The following is a 14,995-nucleotide window of genomic DNA, read 5'->3' on the forward strand; positions in this document are numbered from 1 at the left end:
TCCACCCACAAATTTCCACCCACAAAGCCACCGTGTCTTCATCTGAATGGCAATGCCAACACCCACGAGTCACCCAGGACAGAGGCAGAAGCCAAACTGGGAGGGAATTAGTGAAGTAAAGTAGATTTCAAAGGAAATGGAAGGTATTTGGGTCAGTAAAATAGGGAAAGAGTCTTGCACAAAAAATTAAAAGGAGGTGGGCTAGCTTTGGACATCTGGGGGAAACAGGTGTGACGAGGGAGAACGGAGGAGCCAAATATAGGCTTCTGGATTCTTAGCCGTTCATCACCAAGGTAACTGTGTTGCTATGGCAACAGCAAAGGCAGCACCGCCTTTTTCAAGAACTTCCTTCGCTGCGGTTACCTCCACACAAGCCAGACACTTCCGCATGGGAGGCTACAGCCCGCGGGCTATGGTTTAGGAAGGCGGGAATTGCTGCAGTAGTAGCCAATCGGATGGGCTCTGCGGCGTAGGACGCAAAGGAGGGGTCGGAACTTTTGGAAGCTCAGCAGAGGGCGTTGATAAGGCGTGTTCGCGTCCCTTTCCCACCAATTAGCGGCCGAGGAAAGGAAGGGGGCGGGACCTGGGTGAGGCCGACCAGGGGCGGGGCCCAGATTAAAAAATGGGAGGCTCCGCCCACCCCCGCTTCTGCTCAATAGGAAGCCAGAGAGTCAGTCCGGACAGTTAGGGTGCCCAATGAGTGCTGTCGCCAGGACCCCTTGCGGGGCGGGCTCAGCCAATCGGCAGCAGCGGTGGGCGGACGCGGGCGGCAGAGGCGGTGCGGCGGAGGCGGAGCGGCCTCTGCGGCAGGAGGGAAGATGGCGGACGAGGAGAAGCTGCCGCCCGGCTGGGAGAAGCGTATGAGCCGCAGCTCAGGTGCCGCGGGGGTCGGGGCTGGGACGGGGCCGCGAGGGCCCGCAGAAGCAGGGCTCGAGCTTGCCCCTCGAGCGCGGCACCGCCGCTCGGTTCCCGTGGGGTCCTGGCTCCTCCGCGTCGTCCCCGGGTAACGGCCCTGGCCCACCCTGTGAGGGCTGCGAGCCTGAGGAGAGGGGAATCCCGAGGAAACTGAGGCAAGGGGCGTGGCCGGGGAGTCCCAGGGTGCTCCCAGCGTGGCGGGGGGATGGTGATCCCGCGGCACTCCCTCAGGCGATGGCCCTGGCCCTGCCGATCTGATTGACACTTTCGTTCGGCCTAATGCACCAGAAGTCCTGAGGGAAGGTCTGTGCAACCCGCTGGTCCCAGGGGGGACCCCTTGGGGAGGACACCCCAACATCATGCTCAGGGCGGGGCCCTAGGGTGTTGTTCGGCCTCGGATCCACAACCTCCTTCTGCTAATAACGCTCGCTGCCATCCACACCATATTCTTAGTTTGCGATATCCGGCCGGTGGTATTTGCCTGAGAACTGCCCTTGTGCTCCGGAACCCGACTTAAGGCTTTCCCCCAATAATAATGTCAAGAATAGGGAACGTTTATCTCAGGACCAAGCGTAGTTACAAGCATTTTGGGTGTGTGCTTTCTCTAAATGGCCATAATTTTGGGAGAGAGGTAATTGTTACCCCCGTTTTGCAGATCAGGAAACTCAAGGCCAGAAAACGCCAGGAACCCGCCCAAGGTCATTGATTTCAGGGGGTGGGGGCTGGGTTCGGACCCAGTCATTCTGACTCCAGAGCCCCCTACCCTTCTTGCTGCAAACTACTAAGATGCAGGTTCCAGTATTTCACACTTCTTTCTCCATAGAGCCTAGCAGTCATAGTCGCAGTAATAATTTGAGTTTTTGAACATCAGGAGCACTTTGCATACAGCACCATCCACTCTCCACATTAACCCCCTGGAGGTTTGATGTCCCTATTCTCTTACCCCCACTTTTCAGATGAGAAAACTGAGGTTCAGGGAGATGGAACCCATTGCCAAGGTTTTTGAGGCAGTCAGTGGCTCAGCTCTCACCAACCCCCACCCCACCCTGCAGCCTTGACCTGTGGATGCGACCTACAGTGTAAAGCCTATGCTCTGCCCGATTTGGGGCTCCCACTCCAACCATTTCTACCCAGTTCAGTCCTAACAGTGTTCCCTGAGGGTGCCATCCAGCCCTTCACGGTGTTCGGCACAAGTCCTCCGTGTAAGCCCAGCAGACTCTGCTCCAGGAATGACACCCTATCTCTGCTGGGTCCTACTTCAAGCTTCTTGTTGGCAGCCCTCACTCCATGCTCTTTAGTCTCTGGATAACATCTGACCCCAATAATGCTGGACCCCAGTTCTGTAACTGGGTAGGGGAAAAGGACAAAGCTTTTGTGTCTGACACACATGGGTACAGTTTATGCAGCGGAATAAACACCCATTGCTTTGTTTTGGAGGTACTAGTAGCTGTTGCACTCTTATTGACCAGACGCCTCACAGTAACATGTGCATGCTCAAGTCGTGTCCTACTCTTTGTGACCCCATGGACTGTAGCTCACCAGGCTCCTCTGTCCATGGAATTTCCCAGGCAAGAATACTGGAGTGAGTTGCCATTTTCTCTTCCACAGTATCTTCCTACCCAGGGATCGAACCCAAGATTGTTTTGCTTCCTGCATTGGCAGGCAGATTCTTTACCTCTGCACCACCTGGGAAGCCCACGTTTTGACCAGAGATGCATTAGTATGTCTTTGGTTACCCAAATGTTACTCAACATTCACTTACATAACAAATCACCAGCCACAGGCGTTAGTTTCTGCAAAATTCCCCAATCGATAATGTGTTAATATATGTCAAGTGCTATCCTAAACTCGTTACAGATGTGAACCCATACAGTCCTTCCAAAAACCATTCAGGCAAGTACTGTTGTTATTTCCATTTTACAAGTGAGAAAACTGAGGCCCGGAGAAGGGAGATCATACAGGGAGTGAGTGGCAGATTTGAACAGGGAGTCTGGCTTCTGAGTGCATGCTTCCAACCTCTCTTCCTCACCTTGGGTTATTTCCCCCCTTGAAGTTATTATGACCAAAGTTGTTATATGGTCTTGCTTGCTTGTTTATTGCCTGTCTTCCCCCCCTAGAGGGTTAGCTCCGTAAGTCCCGATGACACTGGTGGACAGCAGTGGGCTGGCTGAGTGAAGGCGTCTTGTTGGCCAGTTCCGTATCATGGCTTGATGGTGGTATCCTCTGAGCAGGTCCCAGCTAAATTCTGTGCCCCCCGCCCTTCTAGGCCGGGTGTACTACTTCAATCACATCACTAATGCCAGCCAGTGGGAGCGGCCAAGTGGCAACAGCAGTGGCAGCGGCAAAAACGGACAGGGGGAGCCCACCAGGGTCCGCTGCTCACACCTGCTGGTCAAGCACAGCCAGTCACGGCGGCCCTCATCCTGGCGGCAGGAGAAGATCACCCGAACCAAGGAAGAGGCCCTGGAGCTGATCAATGGTGAGCAGGGGTTGGAGACCAGGCTTGGGGGAAGGGGGCAGTCCCTCTCCCCAAGGGCAGCGCAAGCTTTACAGAAATCACATGAGATCCTCCACCCCAGCCAGCTTAGCTGTCAGCTGTGGCCTTGGCCAACCTGTAAGTGCCTGTTGGTGGCGTGAGCCTGGCTTCCATGGCTGCCTTTCATTTTCCTCCCTAGCTCGTCTTTGAGAGTGGGCCAGGGTTGGTGGAGAGGACGCAGCCTTGGGGCTGGCAGACCTGGGTTCACATGGTCACTATGCCCCTAGGAGCTCCTTGACCTTGAGAGATTCATGTCACTTCCTTGAGACTCAGTTTTCACCTCTGTCAAATGGACATCGTCATCTCCTTGCCTTCGTGGGCCATTGTGAAAGCTCAGTGAGATGAAATGGTGTAACGGGTGGCACACAGTTGTCACTTTGTGGGTCGTCGTTCAGTGGGAGCTATCCTGGAGAGTAGTGTCATCAAGCAGGGTCCTGGGACACGTATTTGGATGGATCAAGAAGGAGGTTGGAAAGGCAGCAGTGTTAGAACTAGCCGACAGAGTCAGTGAATTAATTCGGCTCTGAGCAGGCTGTTTGTCGCTCAGTTCTGTGTTTCCTCCACAGTCTAGAGCAGCAGTTGGTAGGCAGACTTTTTCTTAAAAGGCCAGATGGTAAATAGTTTAGGTTGTGTGGGCCATACAGTCTCTGTCAGCTCTGCTTGGCAACTCCATAGCAGCCGCTGCTGCTGCTGCTAAGTCACTTCAGTCCTGTCCGACTCTGTGCAACCCCACAGACAGCAGCCCATCAGGCTTCCCCATCCCTGGGATTCTTCCGCAGGTGATGTGTAAACAAATAGGCGTGGCCATGTGTCAATAAAACTTTATTTACAGAAACAGCAGGATTTGACCCCAGGGCTGTAGTCCTCAGCATCCTGGTCTAGAGCTATCTAGTGTGGCCGCTTCTATCTACATGTGGTTATTTTCATGTAAATTAGTTCAATTTAAGTCATATTAAAGATTGGTTCCTCAGTCACACCAGCTACACTGTTCAGGAGTCCCACTTGGTTATAGGCTGTGGACAGCACAACTGGAGAATATTTCCATCCTTGCAGGAAGTTCTGTCAGCCAGTGCTGGTCTGGATCACAAGTGTGGTTTCATCATCCACTCAGCCTCTCTCACCAGAGATCCCAGACACCTCCCAGGCTTTCCAACCCCACAGAACCAGTGTCTCACCCCTGCCCAAACAGCCTGAGTGCCCATCCAGTTCTGCCAGGTCCTGGCTGTGTGACCTTGAGCAAGCTACTTAACATCTCAGCCTCAGTCTTTTAACTTACAAAGTTAATGTTAAGATAATAGGACCCACCACATAGGGTGAAGAAAAAAAATTGTTAGTTGCTCAGTCGTTTCCGACTCTTTGTGACCCCATGGTCTGTAGCCCACCAGGCTCTTCTGTCCATGGATTTCTCCAGGCAGTAACACTGGAGTGGGTTGCCATTTCCTTCTCCAGGGGATCTTCCTGACCCAGGGATCGAACCTAGGTCTCGTGCACTGCAGGCAGATTCTTTATCTTCTAGCCACCAGGGAAGCTCTAGTGCAGTAAAGCACGAATAACAGCCCTTGTCATCTAGTAAATGTTGTGTAATTGCTCTTGGCCATTAAGATGGTGGTTATTAGCACAGGCCTGGCACGGTTAGTCCATATTGGCTGTTGTTTTGGGCCACATAACTGGCCTGTGGGATATTACTGACACACACCTACACCCACACCTGTTCACCCCATAAAGTTCCCAGCATGATAAGTGGCGCCTGTTAGCCACCCACCTCTCAGCCTTGTAGAGTGGAGCCAAGTTTTTGCACAGAATCTTGAAGGCAGATTTAAAGAGCTTACTTCCTTGAACTTACTTGATGGTCCGGTGGTTAAGAATTCGCCGTCTAGTGCAGGAGAGACGGGTTCCAACCCTGGTCAGGCAACTTAGGTCCTGTATGCCTTGGGGCAACTTAATCTGTGTACCACAACTAGAGAAGCCTGCATGCTTCAATCCAGCACAGCAGAAAAAAAAAAAAACTCGCCTCCCGAGCTTCCTAGGGCAGGGGCTGGGTCTGTCTCTTTGCCCACTGCACACCGGACACAAAGCCTGGCCCACAGTAGCGCCCACATCCGGGTCTCCTGAACCCAGAGGAAGCAAGAAGGGATCCTGGCAGAGGAAGCAGCAGAAATGAAGGCCTGGGGCTGGGCTCTGGGCAGGACTCAGGGGAAGACTGCAGGGGACTGAAGAGAAATGAAACCCATCAGGGCAGGTCCCAGCCAGGTGGAGGAGGGCCCAGGCTGAGGCCAAAAGTTTGGGTCCTTTTCCAGAGGCTGCAGGAAACACATGGCCACTTGACGCTGGGAGAAGGGCCCTAAAGTCATGGCTTTTCAGAAAGAGCTGTGTGGCTGGAGGGTGACGGGCCAGGAAAGCCGGAAGGCCCAGGCCCAGGCTGGATGGGCCAGCAGTGAGCAGTAAGTGATGAGTGGGGTCTGGCTGCCACTCGGGAAGAGGACGTGGTGGGATGCGCAGAAGAAACCAAGAGGTGACCTCTTGGGTGCTTTTAGCTCAAATGGTCCTAGTTCTGAGGCTTCTGGACCACGTGAGAGTGCACAGAAGGTGATGGGCACTTGGAGAGTGAGTGGCAGGAGATGTCGTCACTGGCTGAGGGGACTCGGGAAGAGGCACAATCTGGGGAGAGTCTCACCAAGTCTGAGGGCTGGGGGAAGAAACCTTGGCAAGGCAACCATGAGAGGATCTGGGTTGAGCAGAGGAGCAGGCCAGAGACAGAAGCCTGGGGGACAGTCCCAGCCAGAGAGGGCAGGTAGACATGGGGACATCTGAGCATTGCTTGGAAGAAAAGCTGTTGGGCTCTAGGGCCTGCCTGGGAGTGGTGCCGCCTGTCCCATCTCTGAGGGACAAGGATGTGTCTAGTGGGGCTGACAACTGCAGTGGGAGCCTGGGGTCCTGAGGTCAGCTTGGGTCTGGGGAAGGGGTATCTGTGGGTGCGCCCAGTAAGCAGCTGGGCCCTGGGGCCTCACCTTAGATCAGTGTACACTCGGACTCGGAAGTGTTAGCAGGGGTCGAACATGCCTCCCTGTGCCAGGGGGCCTGGTAGAGGCTGTGGGAGGAACTGCAGCTAGAAACAGTGTGACTTGAACTTGGAGTGGGTGGGAGGCAGGGGGAGTAGATTCTAGAGCGCTTGAGTGGGCAGAATCAGGAGGACTGGGTGATAGATTAGAGGGGCAGGGAGCGGGTAAGGTCAGAGGTAACGTGACCCACCCTGGACTGGCCCGTAGGTGGATCTCGGTGCCAGCTGTGTGAAAGTTGCTCAGTTGTGCCCAACTCTTTGACCCCATGGACTGCAGTCCATGGAATTCTCCAGGCCAGAATACTGGAGTGGGTAGCCATTCCATTCTCCAGGGGATCTTCCCAACCCAGGGATTAAACCCAGGTTTCCCACATTGCAGGCAGATTCTTTACCAGCTGAGCAATCAGTGAAGCCCAAGAATACTGAAATGGGCAGCCTATCCTTTCTCCAGCAGATCTTCCCGACCCAGGAATCGAACCAGGGTCTCCTGCATTGCAGGCAGATTCTTTACCAACTGAGCCACCAGGGAAGCCAGCTGTGTAGCTTCAAGCAAGTATCTTCATTCTCGGAGCTTCAGTTGGCCTCATCTGTAGAATGGACACAGGGTGGCCTGAAGATCCAGGGGCCAGCCAACCACTGAACGCTTAGCAGAGCAGTGGGCTCAGTGTCATGTTGTCTGCATGGTAGAGCCTTAACCCCAGTCGTGTAGGTGTGTGTGGTGGGGACCAGGGTCAGGACAAGGCCTTTGCCTACTGCAGCCTCTCCTGCTTGCTAATGGTCCATGGGTGGAGCGCTGGGCCAGGGCATGGGAGGCCTGGTGGGCTCCGCATGCAGACCCTCCACTGACATTGGCATATGGTCTTAGTGTCCTGAGATGGGCCCCCTCAGGGGTCATTATGAGGGTGCAGTAAGATGGCGCAGACTTCGGTACACTTGGTCACCAGACACCCATGTGCCAGGTCAGCAAGCTTTGGGCATCGGGGCCTGGTTGCCTCTTTCATGAAGAAGGATGTCTTCTGCCCCGTCGCCTCTTCTCATCATGGGCTTGTTCCAGGTGATGACGAGATCAGCCTTTCAGTGGCACAGTCTGCCGCTGGTAGCCTGGGTCCCTCTGTACCCATTTAGAACCTGTGCTCCCCAGTTTCCTTGAAAAGCAGTGTGTCCACATTTTCTGCTGAGGCTTCTTTCTCAGGGCCCGCTCCTCTGCAGCTCTTGGGCTGCAGCCAAAGGCTTGTCAGGGATCTGGGGACCGGCTGCCTGTCATTGCCTGTGTCCTTGTGTAAGGAAGCCAGGCCACAGAGAAGCCCTCCCTGCCTACTGCCCATTCCTCCATCCCTACGTGCCCAAGGTCGCAGAGAGGCCCCAGTGTGAGTCCCATCCCGGTACCCCGTGCCCAGGGTCTGGAGGGTTAGTGAGCGCCTTCCACCCAGTGTCCCCACTCACGGTGGGTGGCTCCCTTCCAGGCTCCTGGCTTCAGGCTGGGGTCTCTGGTCTCTAGACATCCCCTCCTGGAATTGGGATTTTTTTTTTTAATATTTACTTGGCTGTTCCTGGTCTTAGTTGCAGCATGCGGGATCCTTAGTTACAGCACGCATACTCTTAGTTGCAGAATGTGGGATCTGCTTCTGCAACCAGGGATCGAATCTGGCTCCCTGCATTGGTAGCACAGAATCCTAGTCACTGGACCACCAGGGTAATCCCTGAAATTTGGGTCTTGAGGAAGGCAGACTTAATTCCATCACCTTTTTCCCTGTCCAGACCCTTTCCCTAGTTTGTCTCTAAACCTCATTAGAGTCAGAGACCACTCCACTTGTTCACTCACTGTCGCTGGAATCATTATGGTGTGACTGCCTGCTACAACAGAATACCACAGGCTGGGTGGCTTAGCCACAGACATTTATTTTTCACAGTTCTAGAGGCTGGAAGTCTAAGATCAGAGTGTTGATTGGTTTGGTTTCTTCTGAGGCTTCTCTCCTTGGCTTGCAGATTTCCACCTTCTATGTGCTCACCCGGCCTTACCTCAGTGCATGTGATGGAGAAGGAGCTTTTGGGGGGCCTGTTTTTTTAATATGTATTTTTATTTATTCAGTCGCACTGGGTCTCAGTAGTTACAGCAGGCAGGCATGTGGGATCTTTAGCAGGAGCATGTGGGATCTAGTTCCCTGACCAGGGTTTGAACCCAGGCCCCCTGCACTGGGAGCGTGGAATCTTAGCCACAGGACCACCAGGGAAGTCCCTAGCTTTTCATCTTGACTGGTGGCCAGACTCCCAGAGGTCAGCTTTAGAAAGGAGAGCTCAGAAAGGAAGTCTTGTTTCTTTTTAAAAAATCATTTCAGGGGCTTCCCCTGTGGTTCAGTGGTTAAGACCCCATGCTTCCAATGCAGGGGACACAGGTTTGATCCCTGGTCATGGAACTAAGATCCCACATGCCGTGGGGCGTGGCCAAAACGTAAGAAAAAAAATCGGTCCCATCCAAGCAGAATATTTTCTTTTTTTTTTTTTTTAAACAAAAATGTATTTATGTATTTGGCTGCATCAGGTCATAGTTAAGGCACGTGGACTCTTCGTTGGGTCATACGGGATCTGTCACTGCGGCATGAAGACTCTCTTAATTGCAGCTTGTGGGCTTAGTTGCTCGGAGGCATGTGGGATCTTCATTCCCAACTAAGGATTGAACATATGTCCCCCTGCTTTGCAAGGCAGGTTCTTAACCACTGCACCACCAGGGAAGTCCTGTAGCAGAATATATTCTGAGAGCTGCTGATCACAGGAAGATGTGAGTGCTACGAATGATGGGGAGAAAAGCTTGGCTTTTATTCAGTTCTTAGGCTGCTGTTGCTTGCGTCACACACACCGTGTGTCCTTGCCAGGCTGCCTAGTTTCAGGGATCCCTGCAGCTGTGCCCCCAGCCCCAGTGGCTGGAGGATGCTGCAAGGGGTGCTTGAACAAGGCTCAGGACTGGGGCCGACTCCCCAACTGCTGGGCCCATGCAGCAGTGCTCCCACAAAGTACTTGGAGGCGGGCAGGTACACTGGGGGGCGCTGCACTCAGGATTCCCTGGCTGGGTTTACTGGAGTCCAGACAGGAGAGGTGGGGGGGAGCATATCTCAGTGTTGCTCAGGTGAGACTGAGGACATAACCAGAATCCAGGGAGAGGAAGAGATGGAGGAGGGGAATCCTTGTGCCATCCAGTTCAGATCGGAGTCAGCTGTGGATGTGTCAGGCACAGGGGGTCCACCTGGCAGCCACGGCGGGTATTGGGAGCCCACCCGGGTTTTCACGGAAAGAGGCACTGCAGGAACTTCCCTGGCGGTTCAGTGCATAGGATTCTGGGCTTTCACTGCTGAGGGCCTGGCTTTGATCCCTAGTCAAGGAACTAAGATCCCACAAGCTGCAGGGTGCAGCCTCCCCACCCCACTCCTCCCCAAAAAAAGCCACCGCAGCATGCAGGCCACAGGGGGCTGGGCCGTGTCCCATCAGAGAGCCTGTCTGACCAGGCAGCACAGCGCGGTGACAGCCAGTGCAGACCACACGGTGCAGACAGGTACGCAGGTCAGAAAGAAACAGGGCAGTCCGAGTGGCCGGGCCCCACAGAAGGGAGGACAGAATGCTGACAGCGGCTGCCATTTGTCAAGGTGTCTCTCAGTGCCTGGCACTGTGTCTCATGTCCCTGTGACCGGCTGGCAAATGACCGATGGTCGAGGCTCAGAGGCACAGGGACACAGGCCAGGCAGGGGTCACGGGAACAGCTGTGGAAGCAGCCAAGCAGATCAGATGCCAGGACACGAGTTACTGCCGTGACCTGTAGTGAGATGGAGGAGTGGGGTGACAGGTGTGCTGTCATAGCGTCCTGGACGGACGGACGGATGACAGTGACAGGTTAGACCGGAGCTGGAGATCCGTGGGCCAAGGTGAAGTTCCCACCAGCTCAGCGACAGGCAGATGGTCTGGCTGGGTATGTGGGTCTCTGAGCACCAAGTGGATTAATCAGCAGCGTCCATGTGGCCCTCAGAAAGGTGCCAGGTGTGTCACAGCCTCGTTTAGGTCAGACGGGAGCCATGGATGGAAGTGTCACCGTGGTGTTGCCCTCTGCTGGGAGCCCTTTCCCTCAGTCCTCTTCCTTCCCTCCCATCAGCCCGGTCTCCCTGTCCCCCCAGGGAGAATCGGTATGTAGTTTGGGCTGCACAGAGGGTGAATCTGGCGTGCTGCCAGCTCACCCCGTCAGGGCAGCTGGGAGAAGAGCTGTGTCAGCTGCCCCCGGGGTGCAGTCTGCCACCTGTCCCTTGCTGAGTCCCAGCCAGGCCGCCTCCAGGGTTCTTCATGACACCCCAGGAAGTGGCCCTGGCCTTCCTCACACTTTGGTCAGACGGGACAGCCGAGCCCTTGCTCTGAGGGCTCAGCCGTCCCCTGTAGCAGAGCTGGGCTAGTGCTGTGGCCTCCTGCCTTTGTCCTAGAAGCCTCTAGAAAATTTTCCTACCACTGCCCTGGGGCGTCCCAGTGTCCCTTTTGATTTTTATTTTCTTGGCTGCACTGCTGTGGGATCTTAATTCCCAACCAGGGGTCAAACCTGTGCCCCTTCTGTTGGAAGCCCTGAGCCTTAACCACGGGACCACAGTGAAGTCCCCCAGTCTCCTTTGTAACGTCTGTCCTGTCTTCTGCTGCCCTCCCCAGCAGAACCTGGAGGTAGACTTTCTCTCAGTGTGTGGGGGTAGGAAGAGGCCATGCCTTGTTCGTTATGAGTTCCTGTGTGTGTGTGGGGAGGGGGCAGTTACAGAGAAAGCAGTGTAGGACTGGGGTAGGAGACCAGCTGCTCTTGAGGTGACCACAGGGTCATGGGGTGCGTGCCTGTCATGGGTGTGTATGGCTCCGGCTGTGGTTGTGCATGCATGCTCATGCACACTCAATTGGCAGGGGTTGCAGGCTCCTTTCTGAGTGAAGTGCTGCCCTGCCCGGAACCCTCCGCCCGCCCTGCCCTGACTGGGAGGCCTCCCTTCGTGTCCCTCTTGCAGGCTACATCCAGAAGATTAAGTCTGGAGAGGAGGACTTTGAATCTCTGGCCTCACAGTTCAGCGACTGCAGCTCCGCCAAGGCCAGGGGAGACCTGGGTGCCTTCAGCAGAGGTGCGCAAAGAATGGGCACCCCTGAACCCCAGCAAGACCCTCTGACCCACTGGTGCCTGCACCCCACCTAGAGGGATGGCCCGTGTCGCACTGTCCTCTAGGGTCCACCAGGTGGCAGCAGAGTCCCTTCCTCAGGCTGCAGAGTCTTCTCCCCAGTGGTGGCATCTCTCTTGGGGTGGGGCGTCCATCTGTGTGTCTCTCTGCTCAGTTGTCCCCATCACAGGCCCACAAAGGTGGGTGCTTGCTGCCATTTCCCTCTCCTTCTGTTGAGGTGCAAAGCTGGGGCCCCTAAGAATCCCAGAGCACGTCCCCCAGAATCCTCTGCCCACCCTCCTGGGTGGAGAAACCAAGAGTGAGGGGAGGAGGGGGTCAAGATCAGCAACCCCGCCAAGTTCAGGCCTCTCAACCTGGGGCTGTGGGAAGGGAGGAGCAGAGGGAACCAGGCTGCCGCCTCCTCCCCCCTCCATCCTGGGGTCTCTAGAGCATCAAGGAAGGGCCCAGAATAGGCTGAGGGGTGTTGGGGAGCCAGCAAGGGGCTGTGGGCAACCCAAGGAGGCAGGCGAGACAGTGTGGCAGGGCCCAGGAACTGGGCCCAGGGAGACCAGTTCATCATTAAAACTCCTCTCTCGGTGCACAGTGGAGACAGCCACTCTGCCCTCATTCGTCATGCTGTCCTCAGGCTTCCCGGGGCCTCCCTAATAGCCTTGCTACCCCCAGCTGCGCCCAGCTCAGGCACCATGACAGGGCCGTAAAGTGCATGACGGATGAGTCCGAATGAGGGCCCTGGGGGCGCAGTGGGAGCCCCGTCTGCCCAGGACTGCCTGCAGGTCTGGACCCCACCCACCATCTCTCCTGCTTCCTCCCCCAGGTCAGATGCAGAAGCCATTTGAAGACGCCTCCTTCGCTCTGCGGACAGGGGAGATGAGCGGGCCCGTGTTCACGGATTCGGGCATCCACATCATCCTTCGCACGGAGTGAGGGGTGTGGATGGCCCAGGCCTGGCCCCCCGGGGGCAGACGGGTGGGACGGGGTGGCTGGGCCCGCAGACTCCGCTCCCTGCTGCCGGCCAACCAGTGGGGACCCCTCCCTTCTCCTGTCACACAGTATTTATTGATCCCAGAATGGCTGGGAGGGGGCCCTTCACCACCGGGTGCTCCCTGTCCGCTCCCATTGGGGCTATCCCTGCTAGACCCCCCTCCCCTTTAGGAATCGACTTCAGAAGGGCACAGGGTGGAGAGGCTCCCTGGGCTCCCAGGGCCAGGGTTGGGAGTAACCTGTCCCAAAGAAAAGGCCTAGTTAGCTGAGCTGCCCCTGTGCCGCCCCAGGTCCAGGATGGGGGCAGGTGGGCCTTGAGTTGTTGCTGGTTAGGCCGTGTTCCTCTGTTCAGTTGTAAAAAGCAGACGCTCCGTGTGGGGCCCAGGCTGCTGGCTGCTATGGGGCCTCTCTAAGCAGCCATGCAGCGCCTTCCCCACCCTTGATTAAACCTGGAACCACTGCTCTGCTGTCTGGCATTTCATTTCCCATCCCCGGGGCAGCGATCATCTCCCGCCACCTCTGGCGTCAGGTGTCCAGGCCATGTTCCCTCCCTGGGAAGCCACTCCTTTCCCTCAGGGGTGCTTCATAGCAGCAGCAGACTCTCAGGGAAGTGGAACAACAAGGTCCTCAAACTTGGGTGTTCAGGAATGTTCCAGAATGCAAGGGCCCTGACCACACAGCTCTGGGTTCAGCAGGTCAGGTGGAGCAGGAGAATCCTCGGAACCAGAGTGAAGCCCCCATTCACCCTTCGTGCTCTTGGCGCCAGCCCCGCCCCGCCCTCCCCCCGCTGAACACACACAGCCTGCTTCAGTTGGAACAAAATACTCCCAACACTCTGATGCCCACTTCCCTGTCACCATAAGCATTCTGCCAGGACCCAGGCACCTCTGCAGATGCTAATACCATGGCAACAGGGAGCAGGGGCACTGCCAGATGTCTCTGAGAGCAGGGGTCCTGCCCAGCCTTCTGGTGGCAGGTGGGGGGAGTTCTGTGCTGGAACATGGTAAGGGGAGGGTCATTGAGCAGAAGGAATCCCTGCAGCAGATGTGGGAGGGGGCAGGACTCTTCAGGTGGAGGCCAGGGGCGTGGCCCACCTGTTCTGCATGACTCCTCACAGATGCCCCTGGATCCAGGCCAGGCAAGGAGGCTCAGAGGTCAGTCAGGGGGTTCATGGGTGTGTTGGAAAAGGGGTTATGTCCATTCTGCACCCCACACACACCCTTAATGGGGACCAGCCTGGATCTTGGGAGTGATGGGCTAGCAGGGATTGGGAATCCAATAAGCCCTGCCTGGCCTGACGCCGAGGAAGAGCACCCCCTACCCCCAGGGCTGAGTCTCTTACCACAGGCCTGAGTTGCTCATAGTCACCTGGGCCGACTCCCATCTGGCCGGTTTCTGGAGCAATTGCTTTCTGCCTGCTAGCACACTTGTCATTAGGAAGGTTTAATGAGCCTCCTCTCAGCTCTGGCTGCTTGGCTGCCCCTCCAGACAGATCCTTCTACCACCGTCTGTGGGGGCCACGAAGCAGGCAGAGGCCCCACTGTCGTTCTCTAGGGCTGGGGGAGACATCGCCCCCCGCTCCTGGTCCAGTGGAGCCTCTGGGAAGGATTGGAAATGAGTACTTGGGGGCAGAAAGGTTTGCAGGGTCCTCCTCCAAAGTACCACCTGAGAAGTGGGCCTGTGCCCCTTTCTTAACACCAAACGCCCAAGGAAAGTCTCCCTGAGCTCCCAGGCATCTAAGATACTGTTGGGGAAGGGAGAGGGTAGGGGTGCATTTTCCTGGGTAGGGGCTGGTAGGGAATTTTTTTTTTTTTTTTGCCTTGCCACCTGGCTTATGGGGTCTTAGTTTCCTGACCAGGGATGGAACATGTGCCCCCTGTTGTCCTTAGGTGTGTGTCTGTCCTGGCGGTCCCCACCTGCCTCCATGGACCTCCCTCTTCCTTTGTCTAGCAGCAGCCAAATCCCAAACACATAAAGTTGCTCTTAGATAAACATGCCCTGGAGCCCTCTCAGCATCCATAATTCAAAAGCTGTGGCTTCTGTCACCTGCTCCACACTCCCACCCACCCGCTCCTGCCCAGAATCCAGGCCCTGGATCCCAAGCCCTCAGGATGATGAGAATATAGTCTACGCCACTGGTCTGGCACCTCCCTGCTCAAACTACCTTAGGGGCAGTGTGGTCACTTCAGTTCATGGTGACGTGGGTACTGCCACTGGCTGGTCTGCAGAGCTTCCCCCGTGAAGCCAGTCACGTCCATCATAGGGGAAGTTGGGATCAGCAGGCAACCTTGGACACAGGCGGATGACATGTGACCCAGGCCAGGGTCAAGG

General features: G+C 55.9%; 1 protein-coding gene across 1 annotated transcript; it reads left to right on the plus strand.

Annotated features, from left to right (window-relative positions):
• Positions 1–722: 722 nt before the first annotated feature.
• Positions 723–13,124, plus strand: PIN1 (peptidylprolyl cis/trans isomerase, NIMA-interacting 1). Its single transcript, XM_014483359.2, has 4 exons — positions 723–876; positions 3,182–3,394; positions 11,519–11,629; positions 12,498–13,124. The coding sequence occupies exons 1-4, from the start codon at positions 819–821 to the stop codon at positions 12,605–12,607; spliced, it is 492 nt and encodes a 163-aa protein (XP_014338845.2). The 5' UTR covers positions 723–818; the 3' UTR covers positions 12,608–13,124.
• Positions 13,125–14,995: the final 1,871 nt, after the last annotated feature.

This window comes from Bos mutus, chromosome 7, assembly GCF_027580195.1.
Source record: "Bos mutus isolate GX-2022 chromosome 7, NWIPB_WYAK_1.1, whole genome shotgun sequence".
Taxonomy (NCBI): domain Eukaryota; kingdom Metazoa; phylum Chordata; class Mammalia; order Artiodactyla; family Bovidae; genus Bos; species Bos mutus.